Genomic DNA, 16,407 nt, shown 5'->3' with positions numbered 1-16,407 from the left:
AGCCATGCTTGGAATCCATTTGTGATAGATTAGCAAAAAGCACTTTTACCTGAAAGTAACAAGTTCTAATAATACTATGAGGAAATCAATTTAAGCTGTGCATTTCTTATTATATTTCTGTAATATGATGAAAATGCCACATGCAACACAGTACTATAATTACATTCTTAGTCTGATATTATATTTCTAGTATTGATGGAGTTTTACTTAGTAATAATGAATCTGTGTGAATTTTAGTATCAGAATAGGTTGGAGTCATTTTCCTATAAAATAGTCATCTAACAGAGAAGTAAATATTCTAGTTAAAGCCTTGTGTTGGTACTGTCAGCAGAGTATTGTAGTTTTAGGCCACTTGCAGTGTTAGGGGAAGTAAATATTATTATTGATTGATAACAGACAGTGACTGATAAAAACGAAATAACCTATTAAAGTTTGCCAGTCTTTTTTTTCCTCCAAAAAGTTTTTACTGTAAAATGCTTTAAGATTTGAAAGAATTACTGTTTTCACAGCTGAAAAAAAAAATAAATATTTCAAATAGGCATAGATAAACAATAATTAGGTGTAAGAAAACTGATGTAATTTGAACATTTAAACTTGATTTAGCTAATTAAAGCAGGAAATTATTGAATCAGATAATAGAGATTAAATATGAATTAAAATTTTAAACAAAGGGATAGGAATGTTTCAAAACAGCAAAAATGTTATCATAGTCAAAAGTGTTTAAAAATAATAATAAGGTCAAATAATTCTGTATTGACTTTTTAATGAGGAAAACCTATAAACATTTTGTTTACTTCTAGGTCACTTTACTGCTCTTCTTGCTGGCACGTAAAGGAAAAGTAAAAATCCCTGTTTGCATAAACTAAAAAAAATCCCTGTTTGCATAAACAGGGATTTCAGTAATATCTGAAACCCTTAGTAGGGTTTTAGCAATATCTTCCTATTTCAAATACTTATAAATTATTTGTGACATGCTCTTAATCTACTTCTCCAAAAGTAATTGATTTAAATTTACATACAAAATATTCTGTCAATTTCTAGTTATTACTTTGAGTAAATAGTCCCTCCCTTTCATAGAATTATAGAACAATTTGGTTGGAAGGGACCTTAAAGAAAGACCATCCAGTTCCACCCTCCCAGCTATGGCACCTCCCATTAGATCAGATTGCCCAAAACCCCATCCAGCCTGGCCTTGAATGCTTCCAGGGCATCCACAGCTTCTCTGGGCAAATCTGTTCCAGTGCCTCGCCAACCTTATAGTAAACAATTTATTCCTTATCTCTCTTGGTTTAAAGCCATTATTCCTTGTCCTAGCAGAAATTACTCTCCTTTTATATGAAACTTAATTAAATATGGTGATTTTTTAAAAGAGATTGTTTTGCATCATAGGCCTTTAACACAGGTGTGTCTCATAAGCCATGCTTCCTCTGCCACAGTGTTTTATCCTTTTTTAAAAATAGATTTCTGCTGTTTCCATTCTTTCAGGTGTCATGTTGTGGGCTGAAATCTGTTTCCTTTGGTTGTGCCATGTGAAACAAACAATTACTAAACTCCCTCTGTATTCAAAGCCAGACAGCTGATATACATCCTACATATTTTACTATAATAGAACAAGTTAGTCTTCTCTTTGATTTTTCTTAGATGCAGGTTATGCTTACTGTTTAACCTCTTCATAAATAGCAACTTACTAGTTCATTTCAGCCAGCCTAAATATAAGACTGGGAGCTTGGGTATTGCTTTGTTTTATTTATTGTTATCAAACATTGTTATTACAAGACATTCCTAAGGGATTCCTCAGACAAGTTTGCAATAGTATAGTGCTCTTTGAGACATCAAAGCAATCACAGTAGAAGATTACCGAAACATTTTTCATAACATTTGTTATGAATGAAAAAAGACATATGCATACTATTCCCTAGTTAGAAAACAGAAAGCAAACCCAAACTGGAATCAGGATTAACAGCTACTATGCCTAGGAGATATTATTACAGGAACATCTGCCTAAACCGTACATATTTTTCACAGATACATTTTGACTGGTAGCAGGGAATCTGATTTTCAAGAAGTCAAGAATGAAATCTGTGTTTTGTCTTTCCTATAAAGTAAGGGTGGGGCTTTTGGCATTGGAATTTAGGATTTTAAAATAAAAAGGGAATCTTTAGACCATTTCTGAAATTAAAATACTAGCTGAAGGTCTTCATGCATTCAAATATGAACAGCTTTTATCTCAGGGATGAATGTAAGTGGACAGCTTCTTATTGTGCCATTTCTCACAAACTTAGCCTTAAAAAAGTTGTAACTTAGTAAAGCACTTTGCTTCTTTGACCTAGTGAAAATAAATTGTAGAAGTTTGTAAAGAATAACCTCCATTACCTCCTTGAGCTAGAAAACATTATTTCCCTTACCTGTGTCTTGGCATAGCCAATGGTGGATGTCTTCTTTCATATGCAACTGCATTTACAGTTGGAAACAGACAAAAAAATAAATAAATCTAGATTCCACAAAAGACTTGACTTTGTGTGTTTAGCAGTATCTTAACGAACACATAGCTCAGGGTCACATTCACAGAATTATAGAAGCTGGCTATTTGGCATTCTATTATTTCTTCTGTCATATTGAAGAAACTATTTTGGGCAGCAACAATGTGCTTATCATATGCCATTTAGCTTTTTCTGTCTTTACAGAATTCTGGAAAGAATTGATATTAATTATTTTGAGAGTAAGAACACTAATACTCAAAGCAATTGTAAATTATTTCAGTTAAGTATGTTTTTATAAACACTATGGGCTGTATTAACAATGTACATACTGTAGACTTAAATTCCAGATGATGTGTTGTGTTTTGTAACTGCCATGATTTCTCCTTTCTTCTGATAGGAAGCTGCCACTAAAGGAAGAAAATGGAAAAGAAGCTTTAAATCCAGAAACCATAGAAATCAAAGTTGCTAATGACATCATCCAGTCAAAAGAAGATGATAGCAAAGCATAGAAAGATAAACTACAGCTATCTGGATAATACATTTGGATTGAAGCAACCCCATGACCAAAACTTTACAGCTGACCTTAATTTCTTGGGAAACTTAAGCTTGGAATAGTTAGTACATGTGTACATATGATGAAACAGTTTCTGTCTACAGTTCCTTTCTATTTTTTTGTTTTGTTTTGTTAATGGTTTTAGTATGTAGGTTTGCTGACACCAAGTCCCATGGTATACATTTGAAAAATCTTCAGAATAAGAACTGTAATTTATTATATGAAAAAAGTATGTCTATTTAGAAGAATACTTTGCAAAGCACCCCTAACCACACATCAGGTCTCTGGATCTTACAGTGCGAGCTACATACATAAAGTGCCATATATTATTGTATTTGTTTCCATTTATAATAAAGCAAAAGTTTAGGTTGCCTTTAAAAAAAAAAAGAAGTCTCAGTACAATATTTAAGACTTTGGCATTGGCAGACACTCAGTAGTCATTCAAGCTGTGCATATCACTTGAAACAAAACAAAATAAAAACCAGACCATCTTCAACAGCACAGAGCCAGCTACACCTGCAGTTTCACCTGGGTTTTCTAGTACAATAGCAAAAAAAATGACAACCATGATGTACAGATTTAAAACAAAATGGCTGAATTTTGTGGAAGTATATTGGTCTTATCCTAACTATGTGAGCATGATTCTGAAAGGCCCCAAGATTTTCAGAATGTCCAGTTTTCTATATTAATGTTTGGAAGGTTGTATGTAAACTGGAATGCAGGAAATGTGCAAAAAGTAAACTCATTTTTGGTAACTTTTGGCTTCAAATGAAACCTTATAACACAAGCTCACATTAGTTTCCCCAATATATTCATTATACAGTATTCATTCTTCTTTTAGTTATAACCATTTAATCAAGAGATAAACTGTATTTTATGGTAGTAGATATATTTTCACCACAAATCAGTATGTGAAATATTTAAACTTGAGCTTATTAAAGAAGCACTTCTTACGTTATGATTTCATATCTTTTGTCATATCAAGAAACAAAAGAACAGATGGTAAGAAGGACTTTGGCTAAACGGTTAGTAACAGTTTTAAATTTTTAATGAATAGCATCTTGTATGAGGCCAAATATATATATTTTTTTCCTGTCAAGCACTCTTTAAGATAATCTTTTTTTATTATTTGGGCTAATATGCACTACTTGAAAATTTGGCTAATTTATTTGATGAAAAATTCATTCTTACTTATTATTATTGATTTAATGGTGTCACTAATACAAGTAATACATTTTGTTTCCATTTCAGCACAGTGTATCCACACCTACCAAATTGTTCAAATTCTTGCTTTGGAAAGAGTAGATAAACCACATAGGATACTACAGTAGAAAATTTTACTTGTCAGGATTAAATTGTAGAGTACTTTTTGGATTCTCCACATCTAAGTCATGAGGTTTAACTGTAGCCTTACTCGGCAAATTATGTCTTCTCCATGCTATATCTAAATTTATCTCATATTTGCAGTACGTAAACTGTTTAATTTCACAAAGAATGTTATCAACTCTTTGCTGATATTTTGTAGTTATGGCAAAGTGTTTGACTTCTGTGCAGCAAAGCCAAATTGAAAAGTAAAAGAATGTCTTTAATTTTGGGGAAAATGGCAGGTTAACCTTCTTGTTAACCCAATCATTAGTGCTTTTGAAAGAGTTAATAAGGACATAATTAATTTATGTATCTTTCTTATTTTTCAATCCCAACTAATATTTTTTTTTTTCCCAACTTTTCCTGGCTTTGGAAAAAAAGATACAATGAACCAAGTATTGAAGACAGAGGTATAATGCTGGTGTGGCTAGGATAAGAGGCCAAGTTCCCACAAAAAACAAAGTGAAAAGAATGGGTAACAGCAATGTAGGATGAAAGTCATGAAAGAGAACCATTTAAAACTGCTGCAAAGAGGTCTCTTTCAATGCTAAGGCACTACTGGATGAAAGAAAGATGAATATACTCCCTTATGGTCTCTCATTGTTGCTACTATGAACTGTGCAGGCAGTATTACCAAGTAGCTGCTTGCCTGTTAAATTTCTGTCCTGTTTCTTTCTGAGTAAGTACACAATGAGCAGGACTGTCCCCTAATCAATAATTAAGAAAAATGGTTGTCTCATTTATGTATATGAATATATATTCTTTCTACAAAGTATGTATATGCAACTGGGCTTTCTCCCTCCATTGACATGCAAGGAAGGGACCTGGAATATTGAAGTAGTTGAATGCAGATGGTGTGGCTTGAACATCTGTAACCCACATCATCTCATGCAGTATTTTTACCAGGGTGAGGATGAAGGTAGGAGACCTTCTTTCCTCTTCTATCTGTCAAAACAAGTTTATGTGCATACTCACATAAGTCAAGGTTCACTAGACAAACAGTGCTTTTTCTGAAGCCAGCATGATCATTTGCACAAGGTTCCTGTGGGCAGGACTAATCCTTTCTAGGCTCAACTGTAGTTGCATTTTCAATTTTAGTCCTTTTTCTTCAGACTTATACAAAAGACTTTCATGGCCTAACAACTATAGGTTGGTCAGTGGTGGTGGTGTTTTTTTTTGTTTGTTTTTTCTTTGTTTTTTTTTTTTTTGGGGGGGGGAGTTGTTTATTATTTTTATTATTATTTTTAAATATATGGCTTCTAGTTATAATGTGAAAGGATTAGAAGATTTAAAAGGTCTCTTCAGCACATTTAGTATTAATACTCCTGTCCTACTCTTCACAAGTTAAATATACAGCAAAATTATTCCAATAAGGGAAGCAGAAGCAGTTCCCAGTATATTGGATTACAATATATTTATTTTCTTCCTGCTGTAATGTCTCTTGCCAATTAGGCTGAGAATTTAACAGTTCAAAATTATTGGCATACTTATTGGCATACTGCTCCAAGAATGCCTTTTCATCTGTGGACTAATATGTTATCTCTTGTGTTTTGACTATGATGAAAAGAAAGATGGCTTTTTATGAAGAAAGCCAAACTGTAACTATGACAGGATGCTCAAAAACACTGATATTTGCAAGTATTTCCAAATGAGGGACAGTGCATAGTAATTTGTAAGGTATGTGTAGAACTGGAGTAACATCATTTCTTTATTTTTTCCTAATCTAGACTAAAAAGAAAAGAAAAAAAAAAAAGGTATCTGTATAAGTGTCACTTTTACTGTCTAAAAGTAATTTTAAGTGTTAGTATGAAATGTCAGAAGAGTTGACAGAATATAACTACTTTTAAAAGTAATCTGAATGGTTATACTAACATACTCCAGGGAGAAGCATGGGAGGGAGCTATGGAAACTATGGACAAAATGGAATGTGGCAGTGACAATCTGTTCAACAAAAAATAAGGAGTAAAATTAAGCAAAATTACTTAAATCTTCTTCTTATTATTATTCTTAGTAAAAATACATTCTGATTTACCACAATAGTAACAAAACAATAAACAATTAATGTTTTACAATTTAGTATACAGATGTACTATGGAGAGTTCTTCTTGGTTTTTGTTTTGGTTTTCTTTCCTATTTTATTTTATTTTTTACTTATATGGTATTTGTTTCTTTTTCTGGTTGTTTTTGTTGTTTTGTTTTTTGGTTGTTTTGTGGTTGCAGAAATATTTATGATTCTGGTGATGCTAATACCTAGCATTATAATGTGACAAAGTTATTTTATTTAGGCCTCAGTCTTGCAAGAAGTTTTGTGTTGCTGAACCCACTACTTGTATGTAACCCTACTGGCACCAGTGGGGTCAGTGTGAGCAGCAAGATGTCCTTTCACAGAAAAGCTTGCAGGATTGGGTTGACATATCTCTTCATAGATATATACAACGTATTTACACAGTGACAGTCATATACAAAGGCTGTTTGACAGCAGTCTGTGGTATAGTAAATTTCACCTGCTGTCTTCAGCCTCTGCATTGATGTTCATCCAAAAAAGTGGCTTTCTTTTTATGATGGTAATTATTTATTTAAGTGCCAATCATTAAACTGTAGTATAATAATCACACCATTTTTTCTGTTTCCTAGACCAGATAATGGAAATGTATTTGTGCCTTTTGATAGCATGCCACTCTACTTTATTAAAGAAAAAAAATCTTCAATGATTTGTCTACAAAGCCTGTTTAAAGTATTTGAAAGCTTTATCATGACATGCTTTTCTGCTCAGATATGCTCAAATACTCATCTAAAGTAAACTGGAGATAATATTTGCAATTCACGTAAATATTTTAAACACAAAATTTACTATTGAGATCACAATTCTAGTGAGGGTTTTATATGGGTGTGTTACTGCTGAAAATATTCAAGTAGATGGAGCACATGGAGAGTATGTAGGGGTGTTTTGAAGTTGACGAGTCAGATAGAAAGTCTCCTTAGTTCTGCTTAGGCGGTTAGACCTAAAATATTAACATCTTTGCTCAAATCTGAAAGATGATGAGGAACATCTTCCCACCATTTTACCTCTGGAGTAAAACTGCAGTGAATATTTGTTTTGCAGCCATTTATGGCCTCACCATCTCTGTGTAAGCTGTCATAGGAAGTAATAATATCTTCATAGAGTAATGTTGTGTCTGCTGGGTGATATTCACTCCTGATTAAAGAGCCTCCAACAAAATTTTACTGAAAATGTCAAGACCCTACTTAGTCCAGTTACTTTATGGAGGGAGGGGTGCAGAGAATGCTACAAGAAGGGCCCCAGAAGAGCCCAAGTCTCACTGGGGTTTAGGACAAAAACTGACTTCAGTGGGGCCTGAATTTCATCCCCTCATCTCAATGAGGCTCCACATGTCCTCATCCCATCACATCACCTTTGTGAGTGGATACCTTGGTGTGAGTGGAATTTAAATGTCCTGATAGGCTCCTGCTAACATTTTGCACAGGGAAGGCTTGTCTATCAGGAGTTTGCAGTGATCAGAAAGCATGGATAAAGATATCTGATCACGGTTTTATCCCATACATTAGTATGTGCCCAGAATTAAGTAAAACATCCCTCTAATTAATTCACTGTGGTTGCAATACTTTAGGTAAAGATGAAAACATTCTAGGAAGTATTGTCTCTTCTTAAATCAGTTTGTTTAACTTCAGATAGTTGTGCTGATCCATGCAAAGCTACCATAGTTAAATGGAAAAAAAAAAAAAATGGTTCTATCCCCTTTTTCATTTTTTTTCATATCATTTCCTGGAGTACCCAATCCACTTGACAGCAGCGCTGTAGTGGTAGGGGAAAACACTCACTAAACTTTAAGTGATCTTCAATATTTCTACTGCACATATAAATGTGTTCTTAAATCATTTCATTTGAACCTGAACCAGAAAGAAACCTTCCTACTACAAATTTGACTTTGGACCAGGTTCTGAGAAGTCACAGTTTACTTGTCTCCCTCTCCTCTTAACAGGCATTGTGAACTTCATGATGTTTGACTTTCAAACTTGAATATTGGCCGTTTTTAGCCCAGACAAATTAAATAGATATTTATTGCCAAATTTATATTGGCAGTTTTACGTCACAGGTGAGATTGGGAGTGGGCAAGATGACCAGCTGCAGTGCTGGCAGAATTAAGGAAAGCTACTAAAGAGAGAACAGGTGCAAGAGAGTGAGCTGTGAGAGTGCTCAAAAACTGGGAGATCCTATAGTTAGTAGTGGGGAAAGGAAAGTGGGGAGATGCTAAAAGAAGAGAGGCTGCTGCAGACTGTGAGAACTAGAGAATGGGATGCAGTCCTACTGCATCCTTCAGGTCTGCTGTGTAAGTAGGCTGCATTTTTCAATCTAAAACGTAGGGTTCAGAAAAGAGGAAAGAAGCCCTTGGGGTCACTACAGGTTGGTGACATACATATAAAGCAATCAGATTCCCCATGAAGATAAATTTCTTTGCTCATGGTGTAAAGTTCTCACAAAGAATTTTGAGCAAAGAATTTTGACAAGATTAAAAAAAAAAAAAAAGCTTTCCTGCTACAATGAGCACTCAGTATGTATTTGTATGCTGTGTATAGTATAAGCTAAAGCATACCATATATTGTTTTTGTTATTCCACATGTTGTTAACAGCCCACTTGCGATATATACCACCTGAATTATATATTGATAAGTTAGCTACCACCGGAGCTAGTTTGTTTATTGTTTCAAAACCTTATGTCCCTATGAAATGCTGTGTATATATATATATCTCTATACTGTAAAAAGAAGTAATATCGCAGATGATGGTTTTGTATTTATGAAAGACATTGAAAGTATGGCTTAAAGTATATCAATTATTTGTCACTCTTCACCATTTGTATATTAATAGTAAAGATACTTTTACTTTAATGAAGTGTTGTAGTTTATATTTCTTTTTGCTAAGTGTCTTTCTGTCAAGGATGTCTGATTCATTAGGAGAATTATTGCCAAAAAGCATATAAATTATTTATTTTCCCCCCATTATAGAAGTGCTCAAGCAGATATGCAATTTATTATTCTCTTTTCTGTCATAATACATCATTGTTATTAAAAACTATTATTGTAATATCCTGTGTCTCCAGCAGCGTTTGAGGATAAGAAAATTCTTTTCCCAAAGAATAAGTGCAACATTTTAAAGGTATTTAGTATATCCTAGAAAAAAAGATGTTGTCAGCAAAAGCTAACTTGCTTTGCCAAAGTTTGAGCCTTCCAAAAGGTTTGTAACTATGTCAGCAGTGCCAGGTCATAACAGGCTGGGCATAGTCTGCCATGAAGTGGGCTTTTATGTCATTGTTGATTTGTATCCCTCAGAGATAGAGGGTGAGTGAAGCACGTTCCAGACAGCACAGTTTAGCCACTTTTCTGAATTGGCAGAGCAGCAGTCATGCCCTCTGTTTCGTTAGTGCTGAAATTCTAAATTCCCAAAGAAACTTGCTAGATTGTGTATTAGTGCCTAAGTTTCAGCTTTCTGAATGCAACCTAAGCTCTAACTAACTATATGAGCCAAAGGATTGAGGGGGCCATACATAGGAGGAAAAGTTTTGCACAAGTGTCCTCATAGCTTTACCTTCTTCATTCCTTAAGCTCTGGTATAAACATATGTCTTAGCTGTGTGATTCCTTAAGTGTGAGTGACAACATAAACAGCTGGCAGAATGGTCTCCATGTTGTATTGAAAAACTCAGCCTGAGAGAATTGATTTTAGTTAACATCAGGGTGCCACTGAAAGTTTTTTTAGTTTCTTTTTGTTTAGGTATGTGCCTTGCTCAGAAAAAATCAGATTTCATCAAAAGGTGCATAAATTCAGTTCAGGCATCTCAATAGTTATCTGCTCAGTGCACTGATAAATCACCCTTTAATTTACAGATGAACGGTAAATACAACTATTGTGAATGACTAATTATACAAAGATAATGTCTGACACCTTCAGAAACGATCAACTTTTTTTTTTAATTCAGCCTTGATACTATACATCCTGCACTGGTGTATTTCAGACTTGCTACTCAAAATACAAGAAAAAATATTTAAAAGTGTTTTCAGATACCCTGATAAAGACAATTTACTTACCCATGTCATTGCTAATAACCTAGACACAGATAACACCGCACCAAAGAAACTAACAAAACGGAAAAAAATGTGTCACACCTTGTATTCTTGGCTAATCAAAAGATAGCTAATTTTCTCATTTGGGCCCTGGCAGAGCACGATAAACTATATCTGTAAGCTCATTGCTATGTGGAAAATGCTTATGCTTGAGGATGAGGTTTAAACTTCCTTAGTCATTTATTAAACGTTACCAAAAAAAAAAATTGTAAAATTTAAATTTCAGCAATTAATTTCTTTCACAATCAGTACCAATATAAAATATTGTCAACAGTGTTACTGGAAATGCAGTATAAAATACATACGGCAGTAGATTGATCAGGTCAGGCAGTGAATTTTTAAAATCCATTCATGCACTCTGATGAGAAGATGAACAAAAAGTTTTGATTTAAAGACAAAAGTTTGTTTTTTTGTTTTTTTTTCTATTAAGCAAAGTCCATCTCTTAGTCCAACTAGTGATGGACAAATTATATCTCATTATTTTCAAATGGAAAAAAAAAAGCAGTTTCATTGTCCTAGTTCAGGACATAATAAACAAATTTTACTTTGGCACAATTTTATCATGGGGGATGAAATTTATCATTTATTTATATCTGAAGGGCTAAATCATCTTTAACCACTCAAAACATGCTATGGACTTCTGAGACAGTTTCCAAAACAAGTAAAAAAAAAAAAAAAAAAAAAAAAAAAATTTTTGAAACAATGGCTTTCAAATAGATTTGAGAATTACTGATATCTTTAAAAATAATATATATATGTGAAATGTAATGACTTTTTGCACATAGTGTACTGCAAGTTTAATTAAAAGGTCACTTGCAATGCAATTTAAACTATCAAGTAGGGCAGAATGAAACTGATGATGTATATTACGTGGTTTCCTATGCAAAGCTTTTCATTTTAGAGGAGCTTTGTAATGAAGCCATACCCTAGTGGGATGCAAGTGTTAATTGTTACACTGGAGCAATGCTTATGACTTCTTGGTATTCATGATGTGCCCTGCTGCAGTGTTTTGTTCTGTCCTTGTATGTATAAAGTATATATTTAGTGGAAAGTAGTCTCTTTTGAAAATTAAAGATATTCCATCTGTAAAATATGATTTTGTGTCTGTGAGTGAAGGAAAACAAATAAACACCACTTGCATAACCTGGTGACATAATATACAGCTGTGATATCACTGCCATGTATACTGTCAACTATATTCTTCAACAAGGCAACATAAACCCCTTAAGCTGAAACACACTATGACCATCTGAAGGATCTCTGTTGTTGGCTTGTGCTGAAGGATGGGGACCTAAAAATGCTGCAACTGTAACCAAGTGTTTGATTATTTCCTGTGAGCTTGATTGCCATGTCAGTCTGGAACTGATGTGGATCCCACTCGGTATCGCCTGGATAAGGGCACGTCAGGGAAGCAGTAATGAAGAGACATAAGAGTCATTGAAAGCAATCTATCACTTACTGATGAGTTTACTGTTAGTATTGGATTTCTCTGATATTAAAAGATAATCCTGTGAAGGTGCTATAAGGGCTGGCAGATCCCTGGGACTGGGGCACCAGGGCCTGGAGGCAGTTCCTGTCCCATGGCCTAGCCTGCAGCGGGGCACCAAGGGCACAGGGGCAGCCTCAGCACCAGGCACCTCCCTGGGGCAGTGGCCAGCTTGAAACTGGACAGGCACAGGGCAGGGCTGTGGGGAGCTGGAGCCTGGCCTTGCTGTGGCCTCAGCGGGGCAGGGGCTGGTGATCCAAGGACTGCTGTGGGGACCTGGGCCTGGGCCAGGGCAGGTGGGGGAGCCCAGAGGGTGGTCAGGGACGGCTGCATCCTCAGGGCCTGGGAAGTTGAGTGGAAGTTTACAGGCAGGTAGGAAGTTTATGTACCCTCGGGGTTTAAGACTTAGAAGGAAAAAATATATATTTATTTTGGAGATGAGAATTGTGTAACTGTCAATTGCCAACATTTTAAAGTAGTATGATGTTGCTCAATCAGATAATTTAGGTCAATCTTTCTCGGTTGATAAAAGTATAGTACTCCAAGTAGATTAATCTGTTTTAACAGATGAATCTTGTTATATTTTGCATTAGGTCCTTGAGAGATAAGCTCCACATAGCTCAGAATTGTCTTCAGTGGAAGAGCAGAAAGCTGCCAGGGAGGCAGGCAAAGCCCGGGACTGGCGTCCAGAAGGTGCCGTTTGCACTCCAGGAACTGGCTGCTTGGGCTGAGCAAATCAAGTGCCAGGAGAGAGTAATGTTTCTTTTCCTCTCCTTTTCTGTTTGGTGCTGAAGATTTATGGACCCATTTATCTTACTGATTTCAGTGAGACTACGTGCAATAAATATAAGAACAAGTACAAACTGTTTGCAAGATTTAAACCTTAGATTAAATGTGGGTTTTATTTGGTCTCATGGCAGAGAAGCCTTGCTGCAACTTCACACACTGTTTGTATGCCTGCATTTGAACACATTAAAGCATTCACTTCTTGCGATACAAATTTTACTGATCACTTGGTGAGTACCGAAGCTGTTGCTACTACTTGAGGATGAGGGCATTAACCCAGTCTTGGGCAGAGCACATTTTCTTTGCACAGTGCTCCAGTGCCAGGTCAGACAACACAGACCTATTACCAGTGGTCGTGATGCTGTTATCTCTGACCCAATTAATTCTGAATTCTTTATCCAATTGTGAAAAACTGAATGTTTATGTCCAGCTCCAAGAACACGTTATCTTGACTGATTATGCTGAGATGTATAACATGACCATGACAGTTCTGCAGTGCAGTCAGTTATTTATACGTGAAAATGAAATTACAATTTGGCTTATATAGACATATAATATTATATTATATCATTATATGTCTATAATTATATAGACAATACATGTATATAGACAATTTCTCCCCTATAGCAGAATATCTAACTTTCCCTAGAAAAAATGAAGTAACATAACAGCCAACAAATGAAAATACTAACTTAGTAGCAGTATTTCCAAACACATTTGTACTGAAAACATCCTTAACTACCTGTAATTGCAGAATTAACCTCTTCTAGGATTTTTTTTTCTTCGTAGGTAGGCCCTTTAGAGGATGCCACTCAAGCTTCAAAGGGGTTAAATCAAAACAGGCTGTATGTGGTGATTTTGCAAATAGCTGGTGTTTGCAAGTTCTCTCTTTTCTGGAGGTAGGTATGTTTTGCTGTTGTTAAAGCTTTCTTTTTTGTTTTTAAGAAAATGTGTTATTGTTGGAGTGACTGTAATGGACAGGCTTAGTGATTATTGGCATTTCTGCAGTATTTTAAGAGTACCAAGCAAGCTGGGGTGGTGAGCAACCATAATTCTAACCTCAAAAAGTCCATAGTCAACACAGAAAATGGGAGAGGGAAGGAGGGAAAGCTAACATCGTAAATCACGAAAAAAATAAAAATAAAAATAAAAATCAGTACTGGGACAAGAAATATAAGTTTAATACTTTTTAATCACATTTCATTCTGAGGAGGAGTAGGTTGAGTGAGGAGATGAGCAGAAAGACTTCAGTAAAATGATGTAGAGTTAGGCAAGGAACGTATTATTAGAAGGTTAGTAAGAGAAATGAGAATAAAAGAATAGGAGAAGATTATTGAAACCAACAACACTCATTTGGTGGCAGATTTTTTTTTTAATTTTTTTTTTAAGTATTGAAAAGCAAGTGATAAAAAAAGATCTCTCATGCTCACTGGCAGAAGAGTGAAATATTGCATATATACCATAATGTGAAATATGTTTATCTGATTCGTGTCAATGTGGAACAATGCTAGGGCCTCATAATGAAATGTGACCTTCTGTCTTACATACCCTTGTATGAATAACCACAAGTACAAGAGAAACAGAGTGGTCAGTGTATATAGTTCTTGTATCTTGCAAAAGAATGGTCTAGCAGTTCGTGTTGATAGAGGGTTTGAAGGGTAAACCTTGAGACTCGGGTCTGAGAGATAAGAGAATAGGGGGAAGTTTTTTGAGACAACTGCTGACTATTGCATGAGACACAACTTTCTGACATCTGTCCCAGAGACTACTAAATAAGGAGAGGGGGGAAGCTGAAGAACGACCGAAGGACAAAGCCTGGGAGGAAGACTACAAACGTTCAGTATGAGTGACCCCCAGAGGAACCACGAGAGACTGATACGCATGCATCCATGGGATGGTTCAGGTCCTGGGTAACTAATTATAATAACCCTGCCTTTTCCAAAAGTGGTGATGAATATGTATTAGCCTAGGAGCATAAAACCCAGCAGTCTGATGTAACTTGTGTGCGTCTCGGTGGAGCAGAGACTCCCGGCGCATCCAGCACTGTTTGCTTACCTCTATTCGTTTAATAAAGTAAACTTTGATTGTAACCCTATTTGGGACTTAGTCATTTATTACACATAACATAACATATATACGATAACAATTCCTAATTTGTGCTGCTGTGTTGAGGGGTGGACAGATGCCTATGCAAAAGGTTTTTTCAGGATGTGTGTAGACTTCCTGATCTGATAACTAGATGGTGATTAGAGTAGGGTTTTCCTAATTCTTCGTAAGTTTTTGGATATATCTTGTCACTCCATTGCTAGTTTTGACTGGTAATGGGAGGTTTTCACGTAGTTGATATATTTCCTGCTTTGAAAGAAATGGCTTTGGTCTTCCTCAGTGGTCTTCCTCAGCGTTGTGGTTACGGTCTTCCTTAGTGTGCACGGTGGTGGTGGCCATCTCGAGTTCTCAGTGAAGTCCTGGTCCTGCCTTACCTTGTTATGCTGGTGAAAACTGACAGGCCTGTAGGGTGACATTAGAAATAGGTTTCAAATGAGAAACAAAGGAGAGTAAACCCTGAATTCACACCTCTTCCAGTTTTTAGCCTTGGTTAATAACGATGTAATTGACTATTTCTGCTAAACTAAGCTTCTCTTTGTGGAGTTGTTTGTTCTGTTTTGTTGTTTTTGTTTGTTTGTTTGTTTTCCCAGATAGTCCTTTGGTCTTCTGACCTGCTTAGTGTTGGCCTATCATATATTACTGAACACATAACTGAGACTGAAGCATTTTCCTTGTTTTGTAAGTAATTCATTTCCTTCCTCTCAGGCTTTATTTCTCTAATTCTACTGACAACCATGGAGCATCTAGGTGTGCTGTAAAGCCCTGCCCGAGGTGGAATTTTTGCAGACCAGATTAATTATGTTCCCTGTGTCTTTTCTTTTTATGGATGTTTTTAGAGTAGCCTTGCAGATGGATTAAGCTCAATTTGTGTAACTGGATAATTATTCCTCTATGTAAGCTTTTCTCTGGCAAACTTGAATCTTAAAAAAGACAAACAGGAGAAGTGTGCTGTTGCTTCTTTCTCCCTCTCTCACTGCACAGACCATTTCTTGGACTGATGGACCATTCACAGCTGTATTCATTCATGGCTGCATCACATCACTTCCAGGCCTTACTATATCCTCGTAACAACTTCATGCCTTAGACTTCAGAAGACTGTCAGTCAAGCAAAAGGTTATGTTTGAGTCTTAATTTGTATGTTTTACTTCAGTAATTTAGCTGAAAGAGTAGGCAGTGACAGAAGAGTGCTGGGCCACAGAGTACAGTGCGTCATTAGAAGTTTTTGGTGGTACTTGTTTTTTTTCTGAGATACTGCTGCCTCTGACAGGTGTGCCCAATTTGTCTGGAGTACTGAGAGAGAACTTGATGGTGGGCTGCCAGGCTTTGCAAATGTTTACTTTATGTGAATTTTTGTGGGTGTGGTCTAAGACTGCAATAAGTATACACAGAGGTTGTCAAAGGGCACAGGAGCAGTGCCTCACTGTGAGAAGGCAGGTGATGAGTCTCTCATGCCCCTTCACCAGCAATTTCTGTGGCTGGGGAGCATGACCA

General features: G+C 35.9%; 1 protein-coding gene across 1 annotated transcript in view; it reads left to right on the top strand.

The window, feature by feature from the left end:
* The window catches only part of NCAM2 (neural cell adhesion molecule 2), a 288,960-nt gene extending 284,844 nt beyond the window's left edge, over positions 1 to 4,116 (top strand). The window contains exon 18 of the mRNA XM_032203980.1: positions 2,878 to 4,116. Coding sequence (XP_032059871.1) covers positions 2,878 to 2,989 — 112 coding nt within the window. The 3' untranslated portion in view covers positions 2,990 to 4,116. The remainder of the gene's footprint in view (positions 1 to 2,877) is intronic.
* The last annotated feature ends 12,291 nt before the right edge of the window (positions 4,117 to 16,407 follow it).

This window comes from Aythya fuligula, chromosome 1 (assembly GCF_009819795.1).
Source record: "Aythya fuligula isolate bAytFul2 chromosome 1, bAytFul2.pri, whole genome shotgun sequence".
Classification (NCBI taxonomy): Eukaryota; Metazoa; Chordata; class Aves; order Anseriformes; family Anatidae; genus Aythya; species Aythya fuligula.
Note: the sequence above shows the minus strand (reverse complement) of the source record. Positions and strands in the feature narration are given on the sequence as shown.